The sequence below is a fragment of the Capra hircus genome, chromosome 16, assembly GCF_001704415.2.
Source record: "Capra hircus breed San Clemente chromosome 16, ASM170441v1, whole genome shotgun sequence".
In the NCBI taxonomy this organism is placed as follows: Eukaryota; Metazoa; Chordata; class Mammalia; order Artiodactyla; family Bovidae; genus Capra; species Capra hircus.
Genome location: NC_030823.1, coordinates 27,357,941 through 27,384,808, shown reverse-complemented (window position 1 = coordinate 27,384,808; position 26,868 = coordinate 27,357,941). Strand labels below are relative to the sequence as shown.

Here is a 26,868-nt window from a genome sequence, read left to right as displayed (position 1 = left end):
TGTTCTACACAAGGTAAACGGTTTTGAAAGCTGAACTGACATTGGAATCATAGCCTGCAGAAGACAGGTTGGGCTGTCAGTTCAGCTTTCAAAATATTTGCAGTGCATTTTGGACCTACTGCATGTGAATGCCTCCTCATTGCCAGTCTGGGATTTATTTGGATGTAGTCTATTTGTTGTAGCCACACGTTCTGGGAAACAAACTCACTCTGAAGGACAATGCAGATAGTGGAGTGCAGTTTATTACACCGGCGGGCCCAAGGCAGTCTCCTCTTAGCCAAGGACCCCAGCCGTTTTTGTGAAAACCTTATATACTCTTAAATGTACTTGCTCAAACCCACCTCCCCAAATTCCCTGAAACTGGTCTGAACAAAGGAAAAAAAAAAAAGACACAATCAAAGTTAACCCATGATTCATATGCCTTAAGCCTAGGTAGTTAACAGTGGACAATTATCAATAGGCCTGTGGTCATACCCCAATACACAGAATAGAATGGATGATACTATTCTGTTTCACAGATAATTAGGGTACTCTTTCAGGCAAGGGAGAGTCTAGGTATGAGCCCTGGGGCTCTTCCTTCCGGGGGTCTGATTTTCCAGTTGGTATGTCATTTCCAGATACTGGGCATATAGCTCAAAGTCCACAGTCCGGCCCAAGATGGAGTCCTGCTCTCAAGATAAGAGCCTGTTCTGTTTCCCCCTTCATACTCAGTTTCCAAGTTTTTAACATGCTAAAAAGAATCAGATCCATACACATATGCACACTGGGGGTAGACTGAGAACTATATAAACAGTTTGATGGGGTCATTTATTTTTAGTTCCTTCTTCTCTATCATCTCCCTGGTACTTTCTGGTTCCTTCTATTCACTGTCTGGCCAAAAGACTGAGGTAGCTACTATGTGTACTTTCCCCGTCATCATCTGTATCCAGAGCCAAGCAAATAGACAACAAAGAGGAAAAAATGAAGGTTGGTTCCAACCTCTGGGAAACAAAGCTGTATGGAAAGGAAGGGCTATCTCCCTGAGTTTTGGCTCCTACTGGCTTCACTGCAGGTAGTTCACGCTGTCACCACCATGGGATTGCTTGGGGGTGTGCTGTAAGAGGGCAAAGAAAAGGTGGAAAAAAGAAAAAGGATCTCTGCACTCTCTCCAAATACAAGCACCCTTCTACTTCTTGGACCAGACCCAAAGGTTTCTGACAGTCTTGGTCTGCAACCGAGTACTCACTTCTAGGTTTCCAGTACATTGAATTCAATGCAGTGGGGGACTGAATTCAATGTGCTGGGGGATATCCCCAGGGGGAAGATTGATAAGAATCAATCATCACTGGTTCAATGGTACTTCACCTGCTGGTCTTCCTGCCCAATCCACCTCTTTTCAGAGTCCTCAAACAGATGGTCTGTGTATTCACAGCTGGATTCAGCGGAAGAGCCAAGGTGGAGTGTGCTTATACCATCTTTCTCTGGAACCAGCCCAATTACCACTTCTAATGTAAGAAAGAATGAAATATTTTTCTTTCTTCTCATGCTATCATAAACTTTAACTGCAAAACTACATGAACGTGTGCGCCTGTGTGCTCAGTCATGTCCGCCTCTTTGCGACCTCATGGACTGAGCCCACCAGGCTCCTCTTTCCATGGAATTCTCCAGGCAAGCACACTCCAGTGGGTTGCTATTTCCTTCTCCAGGGGATCTTCCTGACCCAGGGATCGAACCTGTATTTCTTGCACCACCTGCACTGGCAGGTGGATTCTTTACCACTTGTGCCACCTGTGAAGCCCAGCTAGGGGAGTATTTATTTTTTAAAGTATTATTTTTTAATTGAAGGATAATTGCATTACAGAATTTTGTTTTCTGTCAAACATCAACATGAATCAGCCATAGGTATACATGTCCCCTCCCTCTTGAACCTCCCTTCCATCTCCTTCTCCCATCCCACTCCTGAATATTTTTAAAGGAAATAATACTAAATACTATATTACCATTACCACAAGGTATTTTTTACTTAAAGAGGAAAAATAGGGAAAAAAATAGGGAAGCAATAAATGTTACTTGGGGATTTGGTTTTCTTTCATTCTTAGTAGGCAGAAACTTTACTGTTCTTGGGCAATTCATTTCTTTTTTTGTTTTTGATGTGGACCATTTTTAACATTTTTATTTAATTTGTTACAATATTGTTTCTGTTTTACATTTCGGTTTTTTGGCCAGAGGCATATGAGATCTTAGCTCCCAGAACAGGACTGAACATGCACTCCCCGAGTTGGGAGGCGAAATCTTAACCACTGGACCACCAGGGAAGTCCCATATTTAACTCATTTAGAATTAGTTTTAGAATACAGTTACCCTTAAACAATGAACAAATAGGAAAAGGAGTACGTCAAGGCTGTATGTCACCCTGCTTATTTAACTTATATGCAGAGTACATCATGAGAAACGCTGGGCTGGAGGAAGCACAAGCTGGAATCAAGATTGCGGGAGAAGTATCAATAACCTCAGATATGCAGATGACATCACCCTTATGGCAGAAAGTGCAGAAGAACTAAAGAGCCTCTTGATGAAAGAGGAGAGTGAAAAAGCTGGCTTAAAACTCAACATTCAGAAAACTAAGATCATGGCATCCGGTCCCATCACATGGGAAATAAATAGATGGGGAAACAGTGGAAACAGTGTCAGATTTTATTTTTCTGGGCTCCAAAATCACTGCAGATGGTGACTGCAGCCATGAAATTAAAAGACACTTACTCCTTGGAAGAAAAGTTATGATCAACCTAGACAGCATATTAAAAAGCAGAGACATTACTTTGCCAACAAAGGTCCATCTAGTCAAGGCTATGGTTTTTCCAGTAGTCATGTATGGATGTGAGAGTTGAACTATAAAGAAAGCTGAGTGCCGAAGAACTGATGCTTTTGAACTGTGGTGTTGGAGAAGACTCTTGAGAGTCCCTTGGAGTGCAAGCAGATCCAACCAGTCCATCCTAAAGGAGATCAGTCCTGGGTGTTCATTGGAGGGACTAATGTTGAAGCTGAAACTCCAATACTTTGGCCACCTCATGTGAAGAGTTGACTCACTGGAAAAGACTCTGATGCTGGGAGGGATTGAGGGCAGGAGGAGAAGGGGACGACAGAGGATGAGATGGTTGGATGGCATCACCAACTCAATGGACATGGGTTTGGGTGAACTCCAGGAGTTGGTGATGGACAGGGAAGCCTGGTGTGCTGCGGTTCATGGGGTCGCAGCACTGGACACGACTGAGCGACTGAACTGAACTGAATAATGAATGTAAGGGTTAGGAGTGCTGACACTCCCTGCAGTAGAAAATCCAATTTTAACTTTGTTGCCAGCCCTCCAGAACTTAATTCCAACCAACTGCAGATTGTATATTACTGTATTATGTATTTATGAAAGGAACTGGCATGTAAGTGGACCCATGCAGTTCAAACTCATGTTGTTGAAGGGTCAACTGTACTTTCAAGACTATTACCATCATACTGTTACTAGTGTTAGATTTTTCTAAGGGTAACAGAAGATACCAACTATAAAATGCTGCCAATACAGCCTCTAATCACTTAGAGCTCTGACTAACAGATTTTATATTTTTAAGACAAAACATTGACAGGCTAGGGAGAAGGGAAAAGCCAGCCCTTTATAACAGAGAACACATGTAGCCAGCAATGCTTAACACTCCAGCAATGCTATGTGCTCCAAGGAGAGTGGGTCTTCCTAAGAAGAGAACAAAATGAAATTATTTGAACTGCTAACTGTACCTAGAATGTTAATTACTATGATAAGTGCATTTGGATTACTTTAGGATCAGTAACATTTGATTAAATACATCACAAAACAGTTTGCTAAAAATTAATCCATGGGAAATCCCCTGGCAGTCCAGTGGTTAGGATGTGGGGCTCTCACTGCCAGGGTCCTGGGTTTGATCCCTGGGTGGGGAACTAAGATCCCATAAGCCACACAGAATGATTTAAAAAAAAAAAAAAAATTAGTCCATGAAAAGTGTGATTATAGTATCCAGAAATACCTCCTGATAAAAGAAAAAAGTATACAGCACTGTGACTTTCAGAATATATAATTTGGAGTTTTATTATTATACGGTCTTTGAGAGACTTAATATTTTCACCATTAGTTAGTTCTCTTAATAATTTTGTGTAGGTACAAATGAACATGTCTTAGATTTAAGATTTCAGTTTCCCCCACTACATAAAAACACTCTCCATGGAGACAATCTTGTTTTACTTCCCATCTGCCAAAAATAGCATTTGATAGTAGACACAGCTTGGTAGAAAAGGCAGATATTAACTTATAAATAACTATTCAATTAAAATGAGAAAACTTAAGAGCTGGCTACTTATACCTATTCTACTGGAAAATAACCGTAACAGTAGGATTCCAGGCAATGTGCCGAGGACTTAAAGTAGATTAAGCCATTTAATTCTCAAAGCCCTATGAATACTGCTTTCAGCCCAATTTCCAGAGAAGAAAATGGAGGCTTGGAGAAATATCCTCTCAAAACCCACAGAACTAGGAAGTAGAAGTAGGGGAGCCAAGATTGCAACACAGTCTGCCTTGGAACTTCTGCTCTTAATCACTGCTACAAGTTACAAGGATTCAAAGAACTCAAACCTATGTCCCTCCCCTTCCAGGTTATCTTCATAGAGTAGTATTAAAAAGATTTAAATGAGAAAGACAGAGGCCAAAAAACCCTCCAGTTATCCTATTATGGGCGGGAAACCGCCAAAACCCAAAGAACCCCTACATTACCTGATGTTACTTTTCTAAATATTTGGCTGTGCTGGGCCTTAGTTGCGGTACACAGGATTTTCTGTGAGCCATGCAGGATCTTTCATCACAGTGCACAGACTCTCTAGTTGTGGCTCACAGGCTTAGTTGCCCTGCAGCATGTGGGATCCTCGTCCCTGACCAGGGATCGTATTCACATCCCTTGCAGTATAAGATGGACTCCTGACCACTGGACCACCAGAGAAGTCCCTGATGTTATTTTTCTTACTCAAGAAAACAAAACGCCCTGGAGACGGAAATGGCAACTCACTCTAGCATTCTTGCCTGGGAAATACCATGGACAGAGGAGCTTGGTGGGCTACAGTCCACGGGGTGGCAAAAGAGCTGGACACAACTTAGCGACTGAAAAACAACAACAGTGTTTTATGCGTCAGAATGCCAAAACCCCGGAATTTGTGCTTCTGTGCGGCAATGTTGTGAAAAAACAGCATTCTCCTGCATTTCTGCTGGGCGTGCAAAATGGGACAATCTCCGCGTAAAGCGATTTGACAGTATCTATTAAAATTAGAAATACATATGGCCTTTGATTCACCAACTTTATTTGTAGTAATTTAATGTACACATATACAACTCATGTGTATATTCAGTGCAGCATCCTAACAGCAAAAGACTGGAAACAACCAAACGTCTATCAATAGGAGACTTGAAAAAGCTAGTATGGTTCTTTTGTAATACAACTGTGAGAAACAGTGGCGGGGCGGGGGGCAGGGGGGAAACAAATGCCATAACACAGAAAGCTGAGTAATAAAAGTACGAAGAAACAAGTAAAACGTACATACAGCATAATTAGGCTCACTTTAGTCTAAACTAATATAGAATATCCCAGTCAAGAAATCAACTATTCTTAAGAAGTTGAAAACTTAAAGAGACATAATACACATTTATGTAATATTTTATTTACTGACCTCTCTGAAACATGCCAAAATTCATACAGTTAATGGAACCTTATATGTTGAAATGCTGGTCAACACAACGAATTCCAAACAAAAAATATTTCAATGTAGGAATCAACATATAACATTATATTTAGGTTGGTAAAATTAATTGCAAATATAAGATAAATGGCAAATAATGCCATGTTTCTGGTTTAAAGGAAACAGTTGTGACAGTCACGCTCAATACCTTGGTTAAGTAAAGACAAGAGACGGGCTGGGGTATCACAGAGGTATGCAAAAATTTAACAGTTCAAATAATCTTTAGCCCTTCTGAGAAAAGATAGATGGCAAATATGTGGCAAATATTTCTGTAATATGGTGATTTCAATCCATTAGTGATCATTCTGTTCATGCATTTAAAGCAACTACAGATGTTTCAGAGCACTGAAAATTAGATTCAAAGTCAGTCTTTGCTCAACAAGTTAATGATAATATGAATCCCTTATATTTAAAAATATAGCTTAAATTTGTAAAGTTTAAGGTAAAGCATACTTGTCTGCATAATTATTTTTAGATATAATTGAGACTACACTACTATATATAATCAGCTACACTGCTGTGCACAGTTAATTCCAGTTACCTTATTTTATATTTGCTGGTCATCAACAGCACAAATTTATGCTCCGAAAAAAATACATCAATCTAGCAAAACAATTATATTCAATTTTCTTTTAAACACAGATTAACTAAATTTAAGGAAGAACTGGCTTTTCTTAATCTCATTTTCAAGTTACTGATACAAACTTAACAGTGAGTAATTATTTATTTTGCTTACCACCAAGTAATCTACAAAAAGTTTCCAAGATAGATGCATTTCTTGTTCAATCTCCAAAAAATAAATAGAGGCTTTCTAACTGAAAGCATTTACATTCCTGGCTCTCTAAAGTAAACATTAAAAAACAAAGTACAAAAAAAATGATCTCTTGGCTTCTGAACAGCCCACTTAGTTACATAAAGTATTTTCTCTCCCAATACTTTTCCAAATTCAAAAGATATTTACTTCCTAAGAACATAACAGTCTTCATTTCAAACCATTCAGTCCGTTTCCATGGCAACACTGCGGGATTCCTTGGCCACCATAAGTCGCATTAGTTGACTGTGGAATTTCTCAATCTTCTTTACATCTTGAGCTTGGTCTGTTCTATACACCAAACACTGTCAGGAATTTTAAAAGCACACATTAACTATGCAAAACTAGATTACTAACAACGTAGCAAACATATTCTTGGGTAAAAATCTGAGTCTTTCCCTACCACTGTTTTGCTTTACTTCCTCCAGAGATCATTCAAGTTTCCAGGTTCCCACAATTACATTCCTTAAGTTTAGTATAATATTTAAAATGCCACTGCTATGGACAAAAAACAAAATGAACTCTATTCGAAACATCTCAAAAATGATCAGTAGACTAATGTAATCAAATTCTGCCATGGTCTGATGAGAAAAATTAAAGGCTGGAATCAGGTGTTTTCTCCCGGGGATCTGGTTATAAATGATTCTATAGCTATAGTGGGAAAAGCATATACATTTTAGGATCTCTTTCTCTGTTTATGAAATGGGAAGTATATGGTTAATGTTAATCTTTTAAAAATCAGGAATTCCTTGCTTACTGCTGGTTGCTACCTACATCAAGTTAGATAAATTTGTTCAACCTTGATTTCTGGTATTATTTATAACTTTTAAACCAATTCAAACTCTTCCTTGCTTTACATTCAATTCTTCATCTAAAATCTTCCAAATTATTAAACTTAAAGCTGGCAGTCTCATTTTGTAACACAAATCCATTTTTCTTCAGCCCATCTTATGGATTCATATGAGTTTTAAGCAATGGGAACTTTGCAATCCTGCAGTAATATTCATCAACTTAAACTGATTTGGAGTTCAACCTGATCGTGCTGTCAACTTAAAAAAACCACACATCAGAGTTGTGAGTTAAAAGTTTTATTTGGGGCAGTACGAGGACTGCAGCTCAGGAGACAGCACCTCAAACAGCTCTGCAAGACTGTTCCAAAGACATAAAGGAGAAGGACAGTATACATGCAATCCTGGTGAAGGGGGGAGTACACGCAATCAAGCATGCTTATTTCTTAGAAAGTTTCTGCTGGTCTCGTGACGCTTCTGCTTGTCATGAGAAACAGTCATCACCATGAAAGATTTTAGTGTTTTTCTAGGTACGAGGAGATGTAAGAACTGGGCTCAGAAAATCAGCTCCTGAGAATATCTAACTATCAGAAGACCTGTCCTGCCAGGTTTCGGGGAGCAGAGTGTGCCTCATTTCTGCTCTCCATCCTGGGCTCCTTCAAGGGGTGCTAGAGGTCAGCAGCTGCAGCAGCACATGATTTGATCCTTGTAGAGGTAGAGGGCAAGTGCCAATTTGTGGTTGACAACGCGCAACTGATTTGAATTCATACAGCCCTCAAACCACTTACTTAGAAAAGTTCACACATTGTACAAATCTGTCTAACAATCTTATAAAGCGGCCATAATCATCTCCAGAGTTTCAATTTTAGTATATGTACTACAGGAGAACATATACCTTCTCACTACAGTTTGACATAGAAGAGGTCCAAAGAAAACAGTATTATAAATCAGACATGGAATTAGAAACAAAAGATGCATAAATGGGACTATAAAAAAGTCAAAGCTCTAAGACAATAAAGTCTAAGAAGAGTTTTCTAAGCCATTAAAATGAATTACTGAGGGAAGTATACAAACTTTTCTTTAAAAATCATTAGAAAAGAGATTTTTTCATTGGCGTTGGTTCACACATTTATTGTTTAGTATGATGGATGTGATTCTATCTTTGGTCCCTTCTAGATAAGGACTAATTATCAGTAATTTTAAGAAAGGGAACAAAAAGTATCCTTCATACTTAGATCTTATCATGGAAATCATTAATGTTAAAGTTCTTTCCAGTATTGCTTACCATGGATCTTTATCTATATTTAATCATTACCAGAGGCCAAAAGTTATCATTTGGAGGTAAAGTCTTTTGTATTGAATTCAATTCTGCATTTTCCTCTACTTTTAAAGCAGAACATACTAATTTCTCTGCAGTAGATGTATCTATCCACTCCATGACAATCACAAGTAACATTTTTCTCAATGTGAATGCTCAGGATTCAAGTATACATTTATTGAACCTACTAAGTAGCAGGCACTAGTGCTAAGCACTTCCACATATTTCATTTACTTTGTACAACAACCCAATTAGGTGAGCAGACTATTACTATGGCACTTCATAGATTAAGGCCCCCAAAGCCAAACTTTTGGCCTGACTTTCCCCAAGACTAAAATGCTGTTAGATTGCTAAGCTAGGATTCAAATCTCCTCAACCTAGGTTTAGCACACAACAGCTCAATTTACTCCTTTTTTGCATTTCACATTCACCAAACTCAATAGGTTCTTAGAAGATATGATACTAATTTAAAAAGATCTGACTTCATGCAACCTCATAATGAAACCCTGAATACAAATACAGTAAAAGATATGACCAACAGTCATTTTTAAAGTCACTATGAGATTTTTAAAAGAGTTAATCCATTAAAAGAAATGTTTGCTAAGTACCCTTTGGGTAAGGACTAGTCACTACAAACACAGTAAGACTATCACTCATCTATTCTTGTTATTTTGAAGCCCACAACCTATTAAAAGTCAAATGTGATTTTTTTAAAAAAATTGTGAAACAGCACAAAAAGAGGCAGAAATAAAAACAAGAAATGAAGCAGTCCTTCTGAGGTAGGTTTTGAAATATAAGCAGCTGGCTTGTCACACTGGGGCAGGGGTGGGATTCAACACTGCAAAGATGGAGACAGGCTTGTTCAAAAGCTCAGAGGCCTAAGACTGCATGGCATATTAAAGAACACAAAAAAGACAGAGATTAGCGGGGATGTGAGGGTGGGGTTTACATTATGAGTGATGAGAAGCCACTGAAGATTGTTAAGCAGGGTAGTAAGAACCCAATTTGCATTTTTAGAAATCACTCTGGTGGGACAACTGAAGGACGAACTGGAAGCAGGGACACAGAGCTACTAGTCCAGGGAAGCGACAACGAAGCCTTAAGGGGTTAATGCAATGAAGATGGAGGGTTCACCACAGGAAATGAGATGAGACCTTGAATCAATAATTCACAAATGCCCAGCAAAGCATATGGAACTTATCAGAGGATCAAAATACAAGTTTTTCAAATGAAGGAATAGTAAATGTGAGAATAAGGGAAAGGAAGGAACCAAAAATGATTCCCAGGTTCTGAGCAGGTAGATGACAGTGTAATTAAAGACAGGAAGCAGGAGAAACCAGTTTGATAAGCGATGAGGACTTCCATTCTAGACAGGCTAACCTTACGAAGTAGAGGAGGAAAAATGCTCAACTCAGACCTAGTCAGGAAGCCAAAAGAAAAATATGAGCTAAAGGTTCAAAATTGGAAACAGACATACAGGCAGTACTGGACTTAATGGACTGATCCAGAAGTGATAAGACGACATCAAGGACAGAACCCTGGAGAAACCAATATTAATGGAGCAAGTCAGCAAAATAACTAGAAAAGAATGAAACAGAGAAAAAGAAAAACAAGATAAAAGGGAGCCACAGATGCCAAAACAATTTCTACAAGAATTGGTTTCCTGTTTCAAAAGCAGCCAGGAGGGGGACTTCCCTGGTGGTCCAGTGGCTAAGACTCTGCGCTCCCAATGCAGGGGGCCCAGGTTCGACCCCTGATCTGGGAACTAGATCCCACATGCTGCAACTAAGAATCCGAATTCCACAATTAAGGATCTTGCATGTCTCAATGAAGACCTGGTGCAGCCAAATAAATATTAAAAATATTAAAAGCAGCCAGGAGGTCAAGCAAGATATGAACTGCTGGGTTTGAAAATGAAGGGGCTGCTGCTGAGCCCTCACTGAGAGCAGGTTCAAGGAAAGACTTCATGTAGAAACCACATGGCAGAGGGGTAAGAAATAAATGGGGTGTGAGGAAGCGACAGGAATGAGCAGACAGGGAACGAGAGAAACTCAACTACAGAGCCTATAACTTCTGTTCAAATACCACTTACTCCTCACACATCTACAAGGAAACCTTTACCCCTGTATCTATGTTTGGTCTCTATGTTCCTCTTGTTCGGCTGTTACTAAACTATACCTGACAAACTGTATTAATGAAGCAAGTTGAATTATCTTTCCAAGTGCCTACAAAAATAGCTTCAAGAACAAGGCTCTTAAAAAAAAAAAAAAAAAAAAAGAACAAGGCTCTTGTCTTGGGAATGAAACACAAAATAAGCATTCTAATGGGTGACCTGCATAAATTCTATGTAAATAATTTCAAACAAATGATTAACTCAAACAAATCTGAAAGTATGCAACAAATAAAAATGTATACTTACAACTAAATCATCTGTTACTTTAATACACAAACTCCCATCAGAATGCCTATATTTGAGAACCACACGGGCCTGAAATAAAAATACATATTTAGAAACAGTGAAGTCAGAAGACATTTCTCATAAATAATTTAGTCTTCAAGTGAGCTAAAATAAAATAGATCCTTTTAGAATAGCCAAAATATCTAAAGGCACCTTTACTGTAAACTTATGACTGAAATGAGGGGAAACAGCATTTTGTGCATTCCTATTGCTACAATATTTTTAAGACTTAAAAGAAAGTCAGGTATTTTCTCTGCCCCTTCTGATCAAAAGCAGGACATAAATTAAGCTTTGTAAAGATTACCTAAGTTTCCAATTGTAAAGGTGTTTCTTCTCCCTGGGAAAAGAGAAGAAGGTTTGTTCCCTACCTTACCAGACAACTCTAATATTGCCTATACATTCCCTGGTCACCTTCTCAGAACGTACTCCCTCCCAGAAGCCCCAAATCTCTTTTCCTCTGTCCAACCTCCCTCCCATACTTTCCCACCCTGAAGATGGTATACAGGTCCCAAATTCCTCCTCTTTGTAAACTTCTATGTTAAGCGTAAAGTCTTTCTATTTATTAAACTGTCTTTTGTCAGTTTAATTTGTAGAGCCCCAGTTATGAAACCTAGGAGAGTAAAGGAGGTTTTCTTCTCCCCTATAATACCCACACACCTAGCCACAGAGGACTGACAGGAAAAAGGGCGGGGGGGAGTAGAAATGGCTAGTAAAATTCAAACCCATTTCCCAGGAAAGAGCACTGCAGTTGCAGTCCATACTTTCCATTTCCCCATGACTCTCAAGAGGTGGACTCAGACTAATTACTCAGCAAAATCGTATCTTTCTCATGATGGCACGACATGAGACACAATTTTCCACATCTAGAATAACTCCTACATTGAGTGCCATGCTACACAGCACTTTTGCTATTGGGTGTTCTACAGTTAGGAAGCCAAGAAAATGATTTAGATATTAGTACATTCCAATAAAAGATAACAGCTCCCAATAGAGTTTACAACCTCCATGAACATTATTTTTATTTCTTTAAATGATGGATTCAAAACAGTGTACTGCAGCAGAGTCAAGTTCCTTCTTAATAAAAATATAATAAACAACTCTAGTTTAGCTTTAGCTAGCTGTTTTAAAAATTGCTAAGTATCTACCAGACAAAACAGGAACATATATTTAAAACGGCTCCAATGCAGCACAGGACCATCAAGATAATTCTGGAAACTAGATAAAAAGGGCTATTAGAGCTTTTTCTACAGCTTTTCTCATTATGCCTTCTACTCTCCTGGGTTTGCAAATTAAAAAAGGTCATATCATCCTGAGATTTGTCTTGGTGAGGGAGGAAAGGGAACTCAACAAGCACTTAAGTAGGTGTAAGTATCTTTAGACTACCTAATAAGATTCTACTTATTGAGCCAGTAAATTCAGTTTCACATATTAAAACAAAAGGAAACCAACTTAAAAATGTACTAAGCATGACAACTATGTAAAGTTTTAACTCCTGCTTAAAAGAATACTTAATGGCTTCATTAGGAGAAATGAGTTAAAAAACTCTTTGCGGTCCCATGGACTGTAGCCTGCCAGGCTCCTATGTCCACAGGATTCTCTAGGCAAGGATACTGGAGTGGGCTGCCATGCCTTCCTCCAGGGGATCTGGAACCCGCTAAGTCTCCTGTATTGGCAGGCGAGTTCTTCACCACCAGCACCACCTGGGAAGCCCCAACCTCCGTTCTATTGGTAAATTAGAAAGCACCTAAGTTACCATGTCAGACGCCACTAAGAAGAAAAAGAAGTCAAGGTTCTTGCTTTTTTAGTAATTCAACCAACTTAAATAATCAAAACATAAGACAACATGAATTAAGTCCTAGAAAGACATATACAGGTAAAATGCTAAAGGAAGAAACAAGTAATTTAGATTGGGGGAAGGGAAAGTGTAAAAAGAATTTATGGAAATGGCTGCAGAAATGCATTTTTTGTTTTCTTTCTTTTAGGGAAGAAGTTAGGAGAAAGGCTGAAGCAGCAGTCTGAATGAAGATATGATGCACCCTGTAGCTTTCTGAGGCTAGCTAGGGCTGAGGATGGTGGAAATGGTGGGAGACAAAGCCAACAAGACTGGAGAGAGGGTCAGACTGGGGCCTGGAAGGTGGGACTTTTACCAGCAATCAGTGAAGAACTAGTTTTAAAACAGGAAACTGGGAATTCAATTTTTGTGTCTGAGATAGCTGCAGTATGTATGAGAATGAAGAAGGAATTTTAAAAGCAGGCAGGCAAAGAGGTTATTACATGGTCTAGCAATAATACCATCTTTACTTAGAGCGGATGCAATGGAGAATGGTAAAAGGTGATAAATATGATCAAGAGGAAGAGAAGACAAAGAATTCTGTAAAACAGATCCCAAAGAGTTCTGACAAAATTTCTTTTCTTCTTTAGTTTCAGCAGTATAGACTGGTAGAAACAGCATGAACACAGTGTTTAGAGATGTGGGTTCAAATTTTAGCCTAATCTCTTAATGATCACCAGGCAAATCATTTAATGTATCTAAGACTGTTCATTCAACTACCTCAAGGGATTGTCAACTGTATACATGGAAGGTATTCAATACAACTGTCAGTCAAGCTCTCTTCCCACTCATCCCTTTACCAGCCTATCAAAAAAAAATCAGTTAAAAACCAGTGAAGGTTATCATGAAAAGGCACAAGTTTTTAGGCCACTGGAATTTTCTGAAAAGAACTCACAGGTTCTCCCTCCCCTGTCTATTCTACACATGCTTTGTTCATAGCAATGCTCAATAATAATCATTTTATTTTCATTTCCCCTATAACTATGACCACATTCTTATAGTATTATTACTCTTACTGTGGATTTGTAGATTCTTTACTATCTTTCCAAATATTAGTTTACACTGTGGGAACTTCTACAAAAGTCCTGTATAGTCCTCACGGTACACTGCTTAAAGAAAACAAATGGTCCTACGAACAAAATCAACCAAATGGAGGAGCGAGAAATTGTGTCATAAACGAAGTACTCAATTTCACAAGTATCTGATTCATTTTATCATTTATTACATTACATCACTTTATTGCAAAGAATGGAACTAAGACTGTTTCTGGCTTGTTACTTTTCTAGGTCTAAAAAGCTAGCAGGGCTTTTCAATATTTCAAATAATATTTAGATGACAATAAAAACCAAGAGGAAGAAAAATCAAGACCCAAATGCTAAATTCTTGTCCTTGCAACTTCTCTGGTTACTAACACACACACACGGATCCCTGTAATTCATTCACGGCCCTGGTAAAATTATGATAAGTCGATGTCAGAGGTTAGCTTATTATAATTTTATGGGGGCCATGAATGAATTACAGGGATCCATGTGTGTGTTACTCGCTCACTTTGTGTCCGACTCTTTGTGATCCCATGGACTCTAGACTAGTCCCACCAGGCTCCTCTGTCTATGGAATTCTCCAGGCAAGAATACTGGAGTGGGTTGCCATTCCCTTTTCCAGGGGATCTACTTGACCCATGGATCAAACACGAGTCTCCTGCACTGCAGGCAGATTCTTTACTGTCTGAGCCTCCAATGAAGGCCACAGGGATCCACGGACCCCCTAAAACTGTTTACAAACATTTATGTGTTAAGTGCATTCTCCTACTCTTAAAGGGCACTAACCTCCAAAATATTAAGAACCACTAATCTGCGGGAGGTAGATGCCTCCAAATGAGGGTCTTTGATGCTTTTGAACTGTGGTGTTGGAGAAGACTCTTGAGAGTCCCTTGAACTGTAAGGAGATCCAACCAGTCCATCCTAAAGGAAATCAGTCCTGAATATTCATTGGAAGGACTGATGCTGAAACTCCAATACTTTGGCCACCGGATGCGAAGAACTGACTCATTTGAAAAGACTCTGATGCTGGGAAAGACCTGGGAAAGGCGGGAGGAGAAGGGGACGACAGAGGATAAGATGGTTGGATGGCATCACCGACTCGATGGACATTGAGTCTGAGTAAGCTCCGGGAGTTGGTGATGGACAGGGAAGCTTAGCGTGGTGCAGTCCATAGGGTCGCAAAGAGTCGGACACGACTAAGCGACTGAACTGAACTGAAGCGCCACAGGAAGCCGAAGCTGCAGAGGGGAGGAGCCCTGCCCTTAGAGACACGTAAACCAACGGTAGGGAAGCTCAGGGATTGTAAGCGGGGGAAGGCTTTTTAGAGCCCTGACTTGACCCTGATTTTCCTGGTTTCAGGCTTCACTGGGCCCTTCTTAAGAGAAGAGACGAAAAGAACAATCGGACTTCCCGCGGAGTCCGTCTCTCTTCACACACAGCACCTCCTAGGATGCTGCAGAAGCTCCGGAAGCCGAGCGGACAGCAGAGAAGACATCCTGACCCGAGCTAGGACAGAGACACTGGCTCCGCCTGCGATTTACCTTCATTGGGTCGGCGAGGTAGAGTTTCTCCGCTGCGCGACTGAACTCCTCCCAAGTCTGGTACTGAGGCATCGTGGGACCGCGGCAGAAGGACAGAAAGAGGCACGGCTGTGGACCGGAGGCGGCGCAGCACGGCCCACCTACCTTCCTAACTCCCACAGCCGGCTACCGAGACAGGGGCCCAGAAGCTCAAAGATGGCGGCGCCGTCTCGCACCAACGCCTCGCTCCATTGGCCAGCCGGGATCGTCCTTGCCCAATGGGAAGGAGGGATGTTGCACAGGAGGCGGAGCCCCAAGCGTGTGAGTCTGGGAGAGGGTCCGAAGAGGTGGAGAGAGGGGAGACGATGGAGGTTGCCACAGCGCCCCTTGTAGGACTGGAGGAGGATCTGTCCCGCTGTCCTCCTGGCTGGACGACAACGGTAAAGCCCAGGTTTCTTCAGCAAAGATAGAGCGGCTTAGTGATAAGCGCTGGAGCTGTCTCGCCTACAGCTTAGTAAAAGGCGAGACAAAAACAGAAGAGTGCAATGGAGAGCTTTCTATGATAGACATCTGTGTCTAGAGGACGCTAACGGGGATGGCACAAGTTGAATCTTGAGAAACATGACGGGTGTTGAACAGGTGGGCAGGGCAGGACGTCGAGGCCCATTTTAGATCCGTAGTGTATTTAATGTGGGCATCCCTTGGAGGAGGGCATGGCTGCTGCTGCTGCTGCTGCTGCTAAGTCGCTTCAGTCGTATCCGACTCTGCGATCCCATAGACGGCAGCCCACCAGGCTCCCCCGTCCCTGGGATTCTCCAGGCAAGAGTACTGGAGTGGGGTGCCACTGCCTTCTCCGGAGGGCAGGGAGTGGGCAACCCACTCCAATGTTCTTGCCTGCAGAATCCCATGGACAGAATAGCCATAGAGTTGCAAAGAGTCAGATAGGACCGAAGCGACTTAGGATGCAAGCACGTATTTGGGGCACGGGGGAAGAATGGGAAGAAATCATATCACTTAAGCCGGAAGAAATTTGAACTTTGTTCTCCAGGCTATGGAGTGAGGTAGAAGGGTATTTTTCTTTAATCAAGTTGAAATATATTTTATGTATAGTAAAACATCAGTTTTAAGGCTTTCCTGGCGGCTCAGTGGTAAAGAATCCGCCTGCCAATGCAGAAGATACAGCTTCTATCCCTGGTCCCGGGAAGATCTCACATCCCGGTGAGCCACTAAGCCCGTGCCCCACAACTCCTGAGACTGCGCCCTAGAGCCTGTGCGCTAAAACAAGAGAAGCCACCACAGTTAGAAGCCCCAAGCACCACAACGAAACAAAGAGCAATCCCCCGCCCGCCAGAACTTGAGAAAGCCGTTGCAAAGCAAGGAAGACCCAGTACAGCCAAAAATAAATAAATACAATTATAGAAAGTAAATTATAGTAAACACATCGGCCCTGGACTTTGCTCTCCATTGTTCAGCAAGTGGAAAGCCGGCAGATGTTAATCACAACAGGACGCGGTATGATTAATTTTTATTTTTAGAACACGTCACTAGTGGCTGTAGGGAAGCTGAATCGGTGAAGTCCAGCCTGTGCAAGGTCAAAAGTGAAAGCCTTTGTTCTTTCACCTAAGTTGGTTACCTCCTATGATTGTTTCCATGCCCTTGCTTCCCATTCAATCTCATTCCCACCATAGTACCTTCTACTCTGTCCCCACCTCAACTCTCAAATGAAGTTGCTTTCACAAGGTCACTAACTGCTCTCAGAGTCACTAGTGACCTTCATATTGCCCAGTCCAGCTGACAATCCTTTCTTTTTTTAATTTTTAAAATATATTCATCTATATTTATTTCTTTATTTCCTTGCACTGGGTCTTCCTTGCGGCACATGGCATCTCTTTCTCTGATCAGGGATGGAGGCTGGGCCCCCTGCATTGGGAGTACGGAGTCTTAGCCACTGGACCACCAGGGAAGTCCCTCAATCCTTTCTTGACCAGATCATTCAGCCGCATCTGAGGGCACATGCCACTCCTTCATCCTTGAGATTTCTCAGCTGCTTGGTTTTTTTTTACTCCATCCTTCCTTGCTCCTTCTTCTGCCTCTTTGGTTTTTCCCTCTCTGGCTCTGTCCTAGCCTCCTCCACTCCCTTGGCCCTTCAACACTGGGTCCTGAGGTATCATACTTTGATTTCACCCTCTGAGTTTTTCCTGGGCAATATTTGGGTTTTCACTTTCGCCTCTATGCTGCTTAGTGCAGGTTCTTCCGTGAGCTTCAGATTCATATCCAAATGCCTTCCAGGCCTTGGGCTAACTCCAGAGTTCAATTTCGGGAGACGAAAACAATTTTTCAGCAAGTTGAAGCAATTTGTAAGCCATAAATATGATGCGTCCTTTTTGACATTTTACTATTGCCATTCGGCAAATTATTAGCCACTCATACACCATATTTGACTGCCAGGAATTCAATAACTTTTAAGGGTCAGTGTGTTGGGCAAAATCCTTATAAGCTAAAGAGGTCAGGGGTAGCGATAATAAGGCAAATTCACCCATACCGATAATTAAAGACAGGAACGTGGCACAGTGCGGGAGAGAGAAATCATCTCACAAGATTTAGTGCAGGACAGAGTCTTTCCACAAGATTTAGTGGTACTTCCTCCCTCTTTCCCCTAAGGAGGAAGGTCTGTTGTTGTTGTTAAGATAGAAACGGCTGTTTTTTAATTCTTTCCCAGAAGCCTTTTGTCCTTTGTTCCCCTCGGTTGTCTTCTAAAAGCTGGCAGCATAGGGTGTGTAGACTGTTGTAGGAGTAGGTTCTTAAGTGGGTTCTTACATTTGCAATCATAACAGTCCCCAGTGCTGCTGGCATGTCGGGAACTAAAGGTCATTATGTTGATTTTCATACATTAAGCATTTGTGGAACTCTCGATACGCCGGGACTCAAAGAAGTCCCAGTTCTCCTGTGCCTTCCTAGGTCTCATGAATTCAGTGCAGCACAGTTAGAGTGAAAGAGAAGCCAACAGAAAAACCGGTTTGCCCAGGAGCTGGATCCAGCATGGGGAGGGAAGGAAACCTGAGAGCGCCCCGACGGGGCCGGGCTGCTTTGGCCTGGTGTCCAGTGGAGGGCAGTGGTGAGCAGATGGTCCCACAGAGACGGATCCCTGAGAGCCGACTTCAGCCTTTTCATGATCCCTATGGAGTGCGGGAAGAAATATCAATAACCTCAGATATGCAGATGACACCACCCTTATGGCAGAAAGTGAAGAGGAGCTAAAAAGCCTCTTGATGAAAGTGAAAGAGGAGAGTGAAAAAGTTGGCTTAAAGCTCAACATTCAGAAAATGAAGATCATGGCATCCAGTCCCATCACTTCATGGGAAATAGATAGGGAAACAGTGGAAACAGTGTCAGACTTTATTTTTGGGGGCTCCAAAATCACTGCAGATGGTGACTGCAGCCATGAAATTAAAAGACGCTTACTCCTTAGAAGGAAAGTTATGACCAACCTAGGCAGCATATTCAAAAGCAGAGACATTACTTTGTCAACAAAGGTCCATCTAGTCAAGGCTATGGTTTTTCCAGTAGTCATGTATGGATGTGAGAGTTGGACTGTGAAGAAAGCTGAGCACCGAAGAATTGATGCTTTTGAACTGTGGTGTTGGAGAAGACTCTTGAGAGTCCCTTGGACTGCAAGGAGATCCAACCAGTCCATTCTGAAGGAGATCAGCCCTGGAATTTCTTTGGAAGGAATGATGCTACAACTGAAACTCCAGTACTTTGGCCACCTCATGCGAAGAGTTGACTCATGGGAAAAGACTCTGATGGTGGGAGGGATTGGGGGCAGGAGGAGAAGGGGACAACAGAGGATGAGATGGCTGGATGGCATCACGGACTCACGTGAGTCTGAGTGAACTCCAGGAGTTGGTGATGGACAGGGAGGCCTGGCATGCTGCGATTCATGGGGTCGCAGAGAGGGACACGACTGAGCGATTGGACTGGACTGAACTGAACTGATGGAGTGCGTAAGCCTGCCTTACCTGAGGCGGGTATTGGTGCGTTTTGTTTATCGTTTGCTCAGTCTCAACTTTTCCTTTCCAGAAAGAGCCTTAGCTCTTACTTAACTGTCAGGAACTTCCAACCCAGTTTAATTAATTACTGATTGAGCACCTCTTCTGTGTCAGTCACCCTGCCAGGCATTCTACAGTGAAAACAAAGATGTGCCTGAGCAGCTTGAATGCTAATGTGAGCAGAGCAGGGTGTAGGTATAAGGCGAGTTTATAAATGATCAAGACTGGAGGCAGAAACAAGCGTTTATGGGGATTCAAGCAGGTCTCAGCATCCCCTCCTCCCAGGTGTTTGGGGATGGGGCGGGTGGTCTGAAGGTAAAGACAAGAATGTGACTGTGTGAAGCCCAGAACTGACTCCCAGGAACCACATCCCACACTGCCCAGTTCTGTGGATCAGAAGCCCAGAGCTGCCTAGGAACAGTGAGGGTCACCTTGAGCCTGGGGGGACAGGGTGGGAAAGGGAGGGAGGGAGGGACACAGGCCAAGATAGAAGGCAGGTGGAGATAGAAATCACCCCAAGAAACAAAGCCCATTTCCAGAGCCCAGCTCAAGGGGGCTCAGAGACCAAAGGTGCTAGCACCCTCAAGCCACGCCTACTGATAAACCCACCGCCCAGGCAGATGACAGAGTTCCCAAGGCTGTCCCTCAGTGTCCTCCTTACACTCTGTTCTTAAAATGCTAACATGCCACGGTCTGGGCAGGTAATGATCCTTCTGTTGCTGTTGTGTTGTGCTTCGTCACTCAGCCATGCAGACTCCTTGTGATCCCATGGACTGTAACCCACCAGACTCCTCCGTTCATGGGGTTTTTCAGGCAGGAGTACTGGAGTGGGTTATCATTCTCTCCTCCAACAGATGCTCCCAATTCAGGGATGGGAACCACATCTTCTACACTGGCAGGCGGATTCTTTACCGCTGAGCCAATGATTCCTTTAAGGTGAAACAGATTTCAAGTAGAATGAACATACCTCAAAAACCAACAGGGGGATAAAGCCTTGTCTTGTCTGGCCGTGCTGACGAGAGAGTAGGCTCTGATTGAGTTGTGGGGATCAGAAAGGCCACCATCCATGCTGCCTCCTCTGGGGGAAGCTGGGTCAGGCCAGGACAGATGCTGCCCAACCGATGCCCCGGAGACCAGAGGGCAATGACAGGAGCACCAGGATTCCCGAGGCTGCTGGCTTGTCAGTTTCATCTGAAACTGATTAAAATGCAATGCAAACCCAAGTAGCTGGGAAGAAAAGGTCAGTATTTTACCCCTGTCTGCTCTCCTCCCTCAGCACACTGCGCTCTGGCCTGGGTCCCATCAATGCTCAGATTTCCCCTTCACCCGGGCAGCCCCGCACTGCCCAGAAACCCCAGAGAATGGTCCTATTGTAGATGAGACAAACCAAAATAGCAGCATCTTCTGTTCTCTGCCTTAGGGAGATTCACTTAAAACCCCAGAGTCCCAGATGTGGACGACAATGGAAGTTGTTGTTGCAAATTAGTGATCCTGGAACAGATGAGAGGCAGGTAGTCGGAAAGCAGCCAGGGTGGTGGGTTGGGCTGTGAAGAGAGAACAATTACACAGTCACTCCATTAACCCAATTAGTAGTCACTGGCAGGAATTCTGTTCACCACTCAAAGAAGCACGGTGGGAAAGGTGGGAAAAGGGGACAACCAACCTGTGGAGGGTGATTGGGGCTGGGGTTGGGGAGGGCGGGATTGCTGCTGGAACAAAAGGTCTAGAAATAAAGCTTCGTTTATTCCTAAGCTGGTAAATGTTATTTTTACCATTTTAAAAAATATTCTCTCTCTCTCTTTTTTTTTTTAATTAAAAAAAGAAAAAAACCTGTGCCCTGGAGCATTCGGATGAACAGTGTTTGCGTTAATTAAGAAATCGGATGACATCTCCACTCCACAGCAGGCTCTGCTGTGGAAACTCTCCGGGTGGCCTGGGAAACGGTGACTGTGGACTCTTGATTGATCACAGCTGTCACGTCCTCAGCCAGTCAGTCCAACAAGTCAGTCAGTATGTCCTACGTGTCTACCTGATACTCTCTGGAGTTTTAGGGGGGTGGGGAGTGGACACAGCATTAAGCAGGCTGTGGCTGTGTGCACAACTTGAATGAGTAAGGAGCATTTGCATTCAAGTCACAAAATTCTGAGCAGAGAAGGGATAGGTTAATGGGGGGGGGTGGGTGGAATCAGGAAAAGCTGCACAAAGGAGCTGGATATAAAAAAATAAAGGTCAGAGGACTTCCCTGGTGGCTCAGTGGTAAAGAATCCACCTGCCAGTGCAGAAGACATGGCTTTGATCCCTGATCTGGGAAGATCCCACATGCCGTGGGGCAACCAAGCCCATGTGCCACAACTACGGGGCCTGTGCTCTCGAGTCCAGGAGCCGCAACTCCTGAGCCCATGCACTGCAGCTACTGAAGCCTGTACGCCCTAGAGCCCTCTCTCTGCCACAAGAAAAGTCACCGCAATGAGAAGCCCAAGCACCGCAACCAAGAGTGGCCCCTGCTCGCTGAACCTAGAGAAAAGCCCACGCAGCAGTGAAGACCCCGCACAGCCAAAAATAAATAAACAACATTATTTTAAGAGATAAAGGCCAGATCATGACGTGGAACAGGCAGGCTTTAGAATACAGAGACGGAGAAGGCAATGGCAACCCACTCCAGTGTTCTTGCCTGGAGAATCCCAGGGACGGGGGAGCCTGGTGGGCTGCCGTCTGTGGGGTCACACAGAGTCGGACACGACTGAAGCGACTTAGCAGCAGCGGCAGCAGAATACAGAGAAGGTGTAAGTGAAGGCACAAACAGTTAGGGAGCCGATAGAGCCCTTCTCCAGGGTGACGCTGGGGTGCTCGCAATAGGGTGATTTTAGTGACAGAGATGACCCACTGGGAAAGAGAGCACTGGAATGGCCCTCGACGATGGGAAACATGGTGAGAAAGGTCCTCCCACACCCTGTCTCTGGATTTTATCTTTTTAGAGGCCAGGGTGAGGGACTGGCCTGGGAGCTTTACGTGGCTGCCTGAGGCTGCAGGAACCAGGGTGTTGATAACTCCAGGCTTCATCAGTAAGTCAAGGGAGAAAGGGAACTCTCCCAAGTCCAGCATACTGGGTGACTGTGGGAGGACAGATGGAGAAGATAAGCCCAGCCCCAGGGGAAATCTTGTCTGAAAAGGTGTCTGCCTGGCTTCTTCCCCACTTAGACCTGGGAGCTGCTGCCCCGCGGCTCCCAACCCCCACCTCTCACTCTATTACCACTCTCTCCATGCGCCATTGTGCTCTCTCTCAGTTTCTCTCCTGCTCTTACTCCCTTCTCACCTTTCACAGCCTTCCAGCCACTGAAACAGGAAAATGGTAAAACATGCAAAGCTTTGGCTTCAGCACAAAGGTGAGGTGTTCCATGTCTTTTGGGTCTGACCCGTTGCAAGCCATCTTTGTCTGGTTGCTCAAGCTCCTGCTAAGCTTTGTTGCCCTTCATGGTCTGTCTTCAGGAGGCAGGGACTGGGAAGGCAGACACTGATCTCTGACCATGCAGACAGTAAATATTTGCTGATGGCCAGCATGATGACATGTGGAGAAACTAACCCCTGCCCAAGGCTGTTAGGAAAAGATTCTTTGATCACTGACCGATGGAACTTCCGTATCCCCGGAGATGTCTCAGGCATATATGCTGGGATCTTTAAAATTGTTGTAGGCATTGGGGTGAGGGCTGGGAAACATGTCCATACTGGCTTCTGGGCCTCCTTTCTTCTGGGTGTGGGTCACCAATCTCCTCATGGACACAGCCTTCCTTTTTCCATTCTGGTTTGAAACCACTCAGGCTCCTGGAAAGCCCTTCCTCCCTCTGCACACGACTGGGATGGTGTTTGTATGTGAACTGATGGGTATTCTATACCCCCTCTGCACCTGACCCACAATACCTGCCTGTTCTCAAAGCCCAAGCCCAACGCCATTCCAACTTCTCGGGTTTCGTAACTGCCCCGTGAACTGCACCTGGTCCTTCTTCCCCTGGGGCTGTGGGGTTGGAGGCAGAGTAGACGGCCACCTGGTTTACCCTCTCCCTGATGACTGGGGTTTTGGAGGCTGATTCACTATTGCATAAGTCAGAGAGAGCCCCACGGCTCCAGGCATCTTCCAGGAGTGAGTGACCGCTCCCTCCAGGCTGGAGGAGACTAGAAGGTCTGGGGCTCACCCCTGGGCACAGGCAGGATAGCTACTTGGGGAGTGCAGGGATGTGCACACAAGCTCTGGCATGGTGCCTGGGGAGCTTCCCAGCATCCCCTCGAGAGCCCCTGGCCCACCTCCCAGTTGAGCTCAGCTGGGAGGCCCAGGCTCAGCTCTAAGCAAGCCTGGACAGAAGTGGCCATGAAGCTCACCATGACCTGGCAGCTCGCACTGCAAGCACAAACAGGCCTTTAAAAAGCCTCCTTGCTTTCTGGGGTGGGGGTGCGGGCAGACAGGGCAAGTGGCTGTTGGTGGCCCTGCGTCACGTTCTGGTGTGGTTCCAGGTGACCGGCGCCACCACCTCTTTTCTGTCCAGATGCGGAGGCCAAGGGGGCTCCTGGGAGAGAGCTGCTTTGAACTCCTGCGCCCTGTCTTGGTGTTGGGAAGCCTTACAGCTGCTCTGCACTGGCAGAGCCTTCTCTTGCTAACTTGGGGCTTTTTGGATCAGGGTGTTGGTGAAGCAGAGTTTTGGCAAGAGCCTTAGTAGCTGTTGCCAAGAGGAGAATGAAAGGAGATAATTAGACCTGGTAATTGGCTTGCTTTTTACTTTTTTATAGGCAACAGTGACTATGGCTGGGAGAAGAAGACACAGCAGAAAGCTGTCCTCCAGGATCAAGGCTAAGCTGTCTCAATTTTAGGGGAAAAGGCTGGTCCCCGACCAGTCCAGGACTTCCTGTCACCGCTTGCCTGACACATCCGTCTGGCTGTGAAGTGCTTCTCTGCATCCTATGCTATGGTACCCGGGTCCATATGAACCCCAGGACCAGACATCTTAGAACTTTGAATCCAAAGGTAACCTTTAGATGGAGTTACCCAATTCTGGCGCCTCCAAGAAGAGATGCCGTGGGACCTATTGCAAAGGGCTTTATCAAAGGCTTTTGTTTCTGGGCAGAGCTGACTCATCATTTCCCCCAGATAAGTTTGCTCTCTGGGAGGTTTCCAGGCCCCCATCCCTCCAGCTGGCCGTTTCTCCAGACCAGATGGTTCATTTTAGATCTCAATTTGCAACGTGCTACCCTTTGTGGGCACATGTTCTGGATTCATCCCAAACGGAGCAGCTGATTCACTCGGATGTTCTGGGAAGCCCTCCCGTTTGACTCCACCTCAGCACATCAGCATAGAAGCTGCGAGTCAGATTTCCAGTTTCTGTGGGGAGCCTATTGATTCTAAGCCCAGAAGTGCAGTCCTGGGAGACTGACGTCAGATCTCAGGCAGGGCGCCTGGGAGCCCCGCATAGGGTCTTTGAGTGCTGCTGTTGCCTTTGGGAGAGCTGCTCCCTCAAAGTTTGTCAGAGGTGGACTCTGGTGGGATCATGACCCGTTCTGTGGCCATTTAATATTTTGGATAAAAGTAGAAGAAATAATTCATGACCAATTTGATCTCCAAGATTTTAAGTTTAAACAGGATGGCTTTTCTGTAGCTTCTCTCCTTCCCAGTTACTCACTGTTTATTCAGTAGACAGTTGTTGATCACGAACTGTGCACCAGACGTTGTGCTTAGGGCTCAGGGATAAGAATAAAAAGACGATGCTTGCCTTCAAGGCACTTAATGACTAATGTCTGAGATAGGCAGGCACTGAGAACAAAGTGAGTGAGAGCTGACGTAACACAGTGGTCAAGAGCTGAGATTCAGGAGCCAGACCCCCCAGATTCCTGCTCTGCTATTTTGCAAGGATGTAACTTTGGACACATTACTTCTCCCATATGTGCACCAGTTTTCTCATCGGTAGAATGAGAATATAATAATGATACCCACTTTAGTGTTTTATGAGGATAAATTCGTTACTAGATTTAAAGTTCTTGTAACTGTGCCAGGGGTAGTGAGGGTGGTACATATTTGAGATAGTTTAAAGCTGGAACATCAAGAGGGTTAATTGGATGAAGGATTTAAGAAAAAGGAAGGGGTCAGGTTTATATCCCAGGATTCTGGAATATGGACATGTGTAGCCAGGAAAGCTCTTTTGAGTCTAGGGACCACTACCATATAAATATTTTTTTTCTTTTTGTTTTCAAATTTGTTTATTCTTTAATTGGAGGTTAATTGCTTTACAGAATTTTGCTGTTTTCTGTCAAACCTCAACATGAATCAGCCATAGGTATACATATATCCCTTCCCTCCTGAACCTCCCTCCCATCCCCCTCCCAATCCTACCCCTCTAGGTTGATACAGAGATCTTGTTTGAGTTTCCTGAGCCACACAGCAAATTCCCATTAGCTATCTATTTTACATATGATAATGTAAATTTCCATGTTACTCTCTCAATACATCTCCTCTCCTCCCCTCTCCCCATGTCCATAAGTCTGTTCTCTATGTCTGTTTCTCCATTCAGTTCAGTTCAGTTCAGTCGCTCAGTCGTGTCCAACTCTTTGCTACCCCCATGAATTGCAGCACGCCAGGCCTCCTTGTCCATCACCAACTCCCAGAGTTCACTCAAACTCACGTCCATCGAGTCAGTGATGCCATCCAGCCATCTCATCCTCTGTCATCCCCTTCTCCTGCCCCCAATCCTTCCCAGCATCAGAGTCTTTTCCAATGAGTCAACTCTTCGCATGAGGTGGCCAAAGTACTGGAGTTTCAGCTTCAGCATCATTCCTTCCAAAGAACACCCAGGGCTAATCTTCTTTAGAATGGACTGGTTGGATCTCCTTGCAGTCCAAGGGACTCTCAAGAGTCTTCTCCAACACCACAGTTCAAAAGCATCAATTCTTTGGTGCTCAGCTTTCTTCACAGTCCAACTCTCACATCCATACATGACTACTGGAAAAACCATAGCCTTAACTAGACGGACCTTAGTCGGCAAAGTAATGTCTCTGCTTTTCAATATGCTATCTAGGTTGGTCATAACTTTTCTTCCAAGGAGTAGGCATCTTTTAATTCCATGGCTGCAGTCACCATCTGCAGTGATTTTGGAGCCCAGAAAAATAAAGTCTGACACTGTTTCCACTGTTTCGCCATCTATTCCCCATGAAGTGATGGGACCAGATACCACGATCTTGCTTTTCTGAATGTTGAGCTTTAAGCCAACTTTTTCACTCTCCTCTTTCACATTCATC

General features: G+C 43.7%; 1 protein-coding gene across 1 annotated transcript; it reads right to left on the bottom strand.

Moving 5' to 3' along the window:
• Positions 5,325 to 15,932, bottom strand: SRP9 (signal recognition particle 9). Its single transcript, XM_005690525.3, has 3 exons — positions 15,569 to 15,932; positions 11,118 to 11,186; positions 5,325 to 6,897 (listed from the first exon to the last, which is right to left on the bottom strand). Exons 1-3 carry the CDS (start codon positions 15,638 to 15,640, stop codon positions 6,778 to 6,780), a joined length of 261 nt encoding a protein of 86 aa, XP_005690582.1. The 5' UTR covers positions 15,641 to 15,932; the 3' UTR covers positions 5,325 to 6,777.

Excerpts from the sequence above, each read along its gene's own strand:
- SRP9 (XM_005690525.3), bottom strand. The coding sequence starts at position 15,640 with ATGCCTCAGTACCAGACTTGGGAGGAGTTCAGTCGCGCAGCGGAGAAA. Across the intron at positions 11,187-15,568 it reads ACCTCGCCGACCCAATGAAG|GCCCGTGTGGTTCTCAAATA; the intron begins GTAAATCGCAGG and ends TTTTTATTTCAG. Across the intron at positions 6,898-11,117 it reads AAGTAACAGATGATTTAGTT|TGTTTGGTGTATAGAACAGA; the intron begins GTAAGTATACAT and ends AATTCCTGACAG.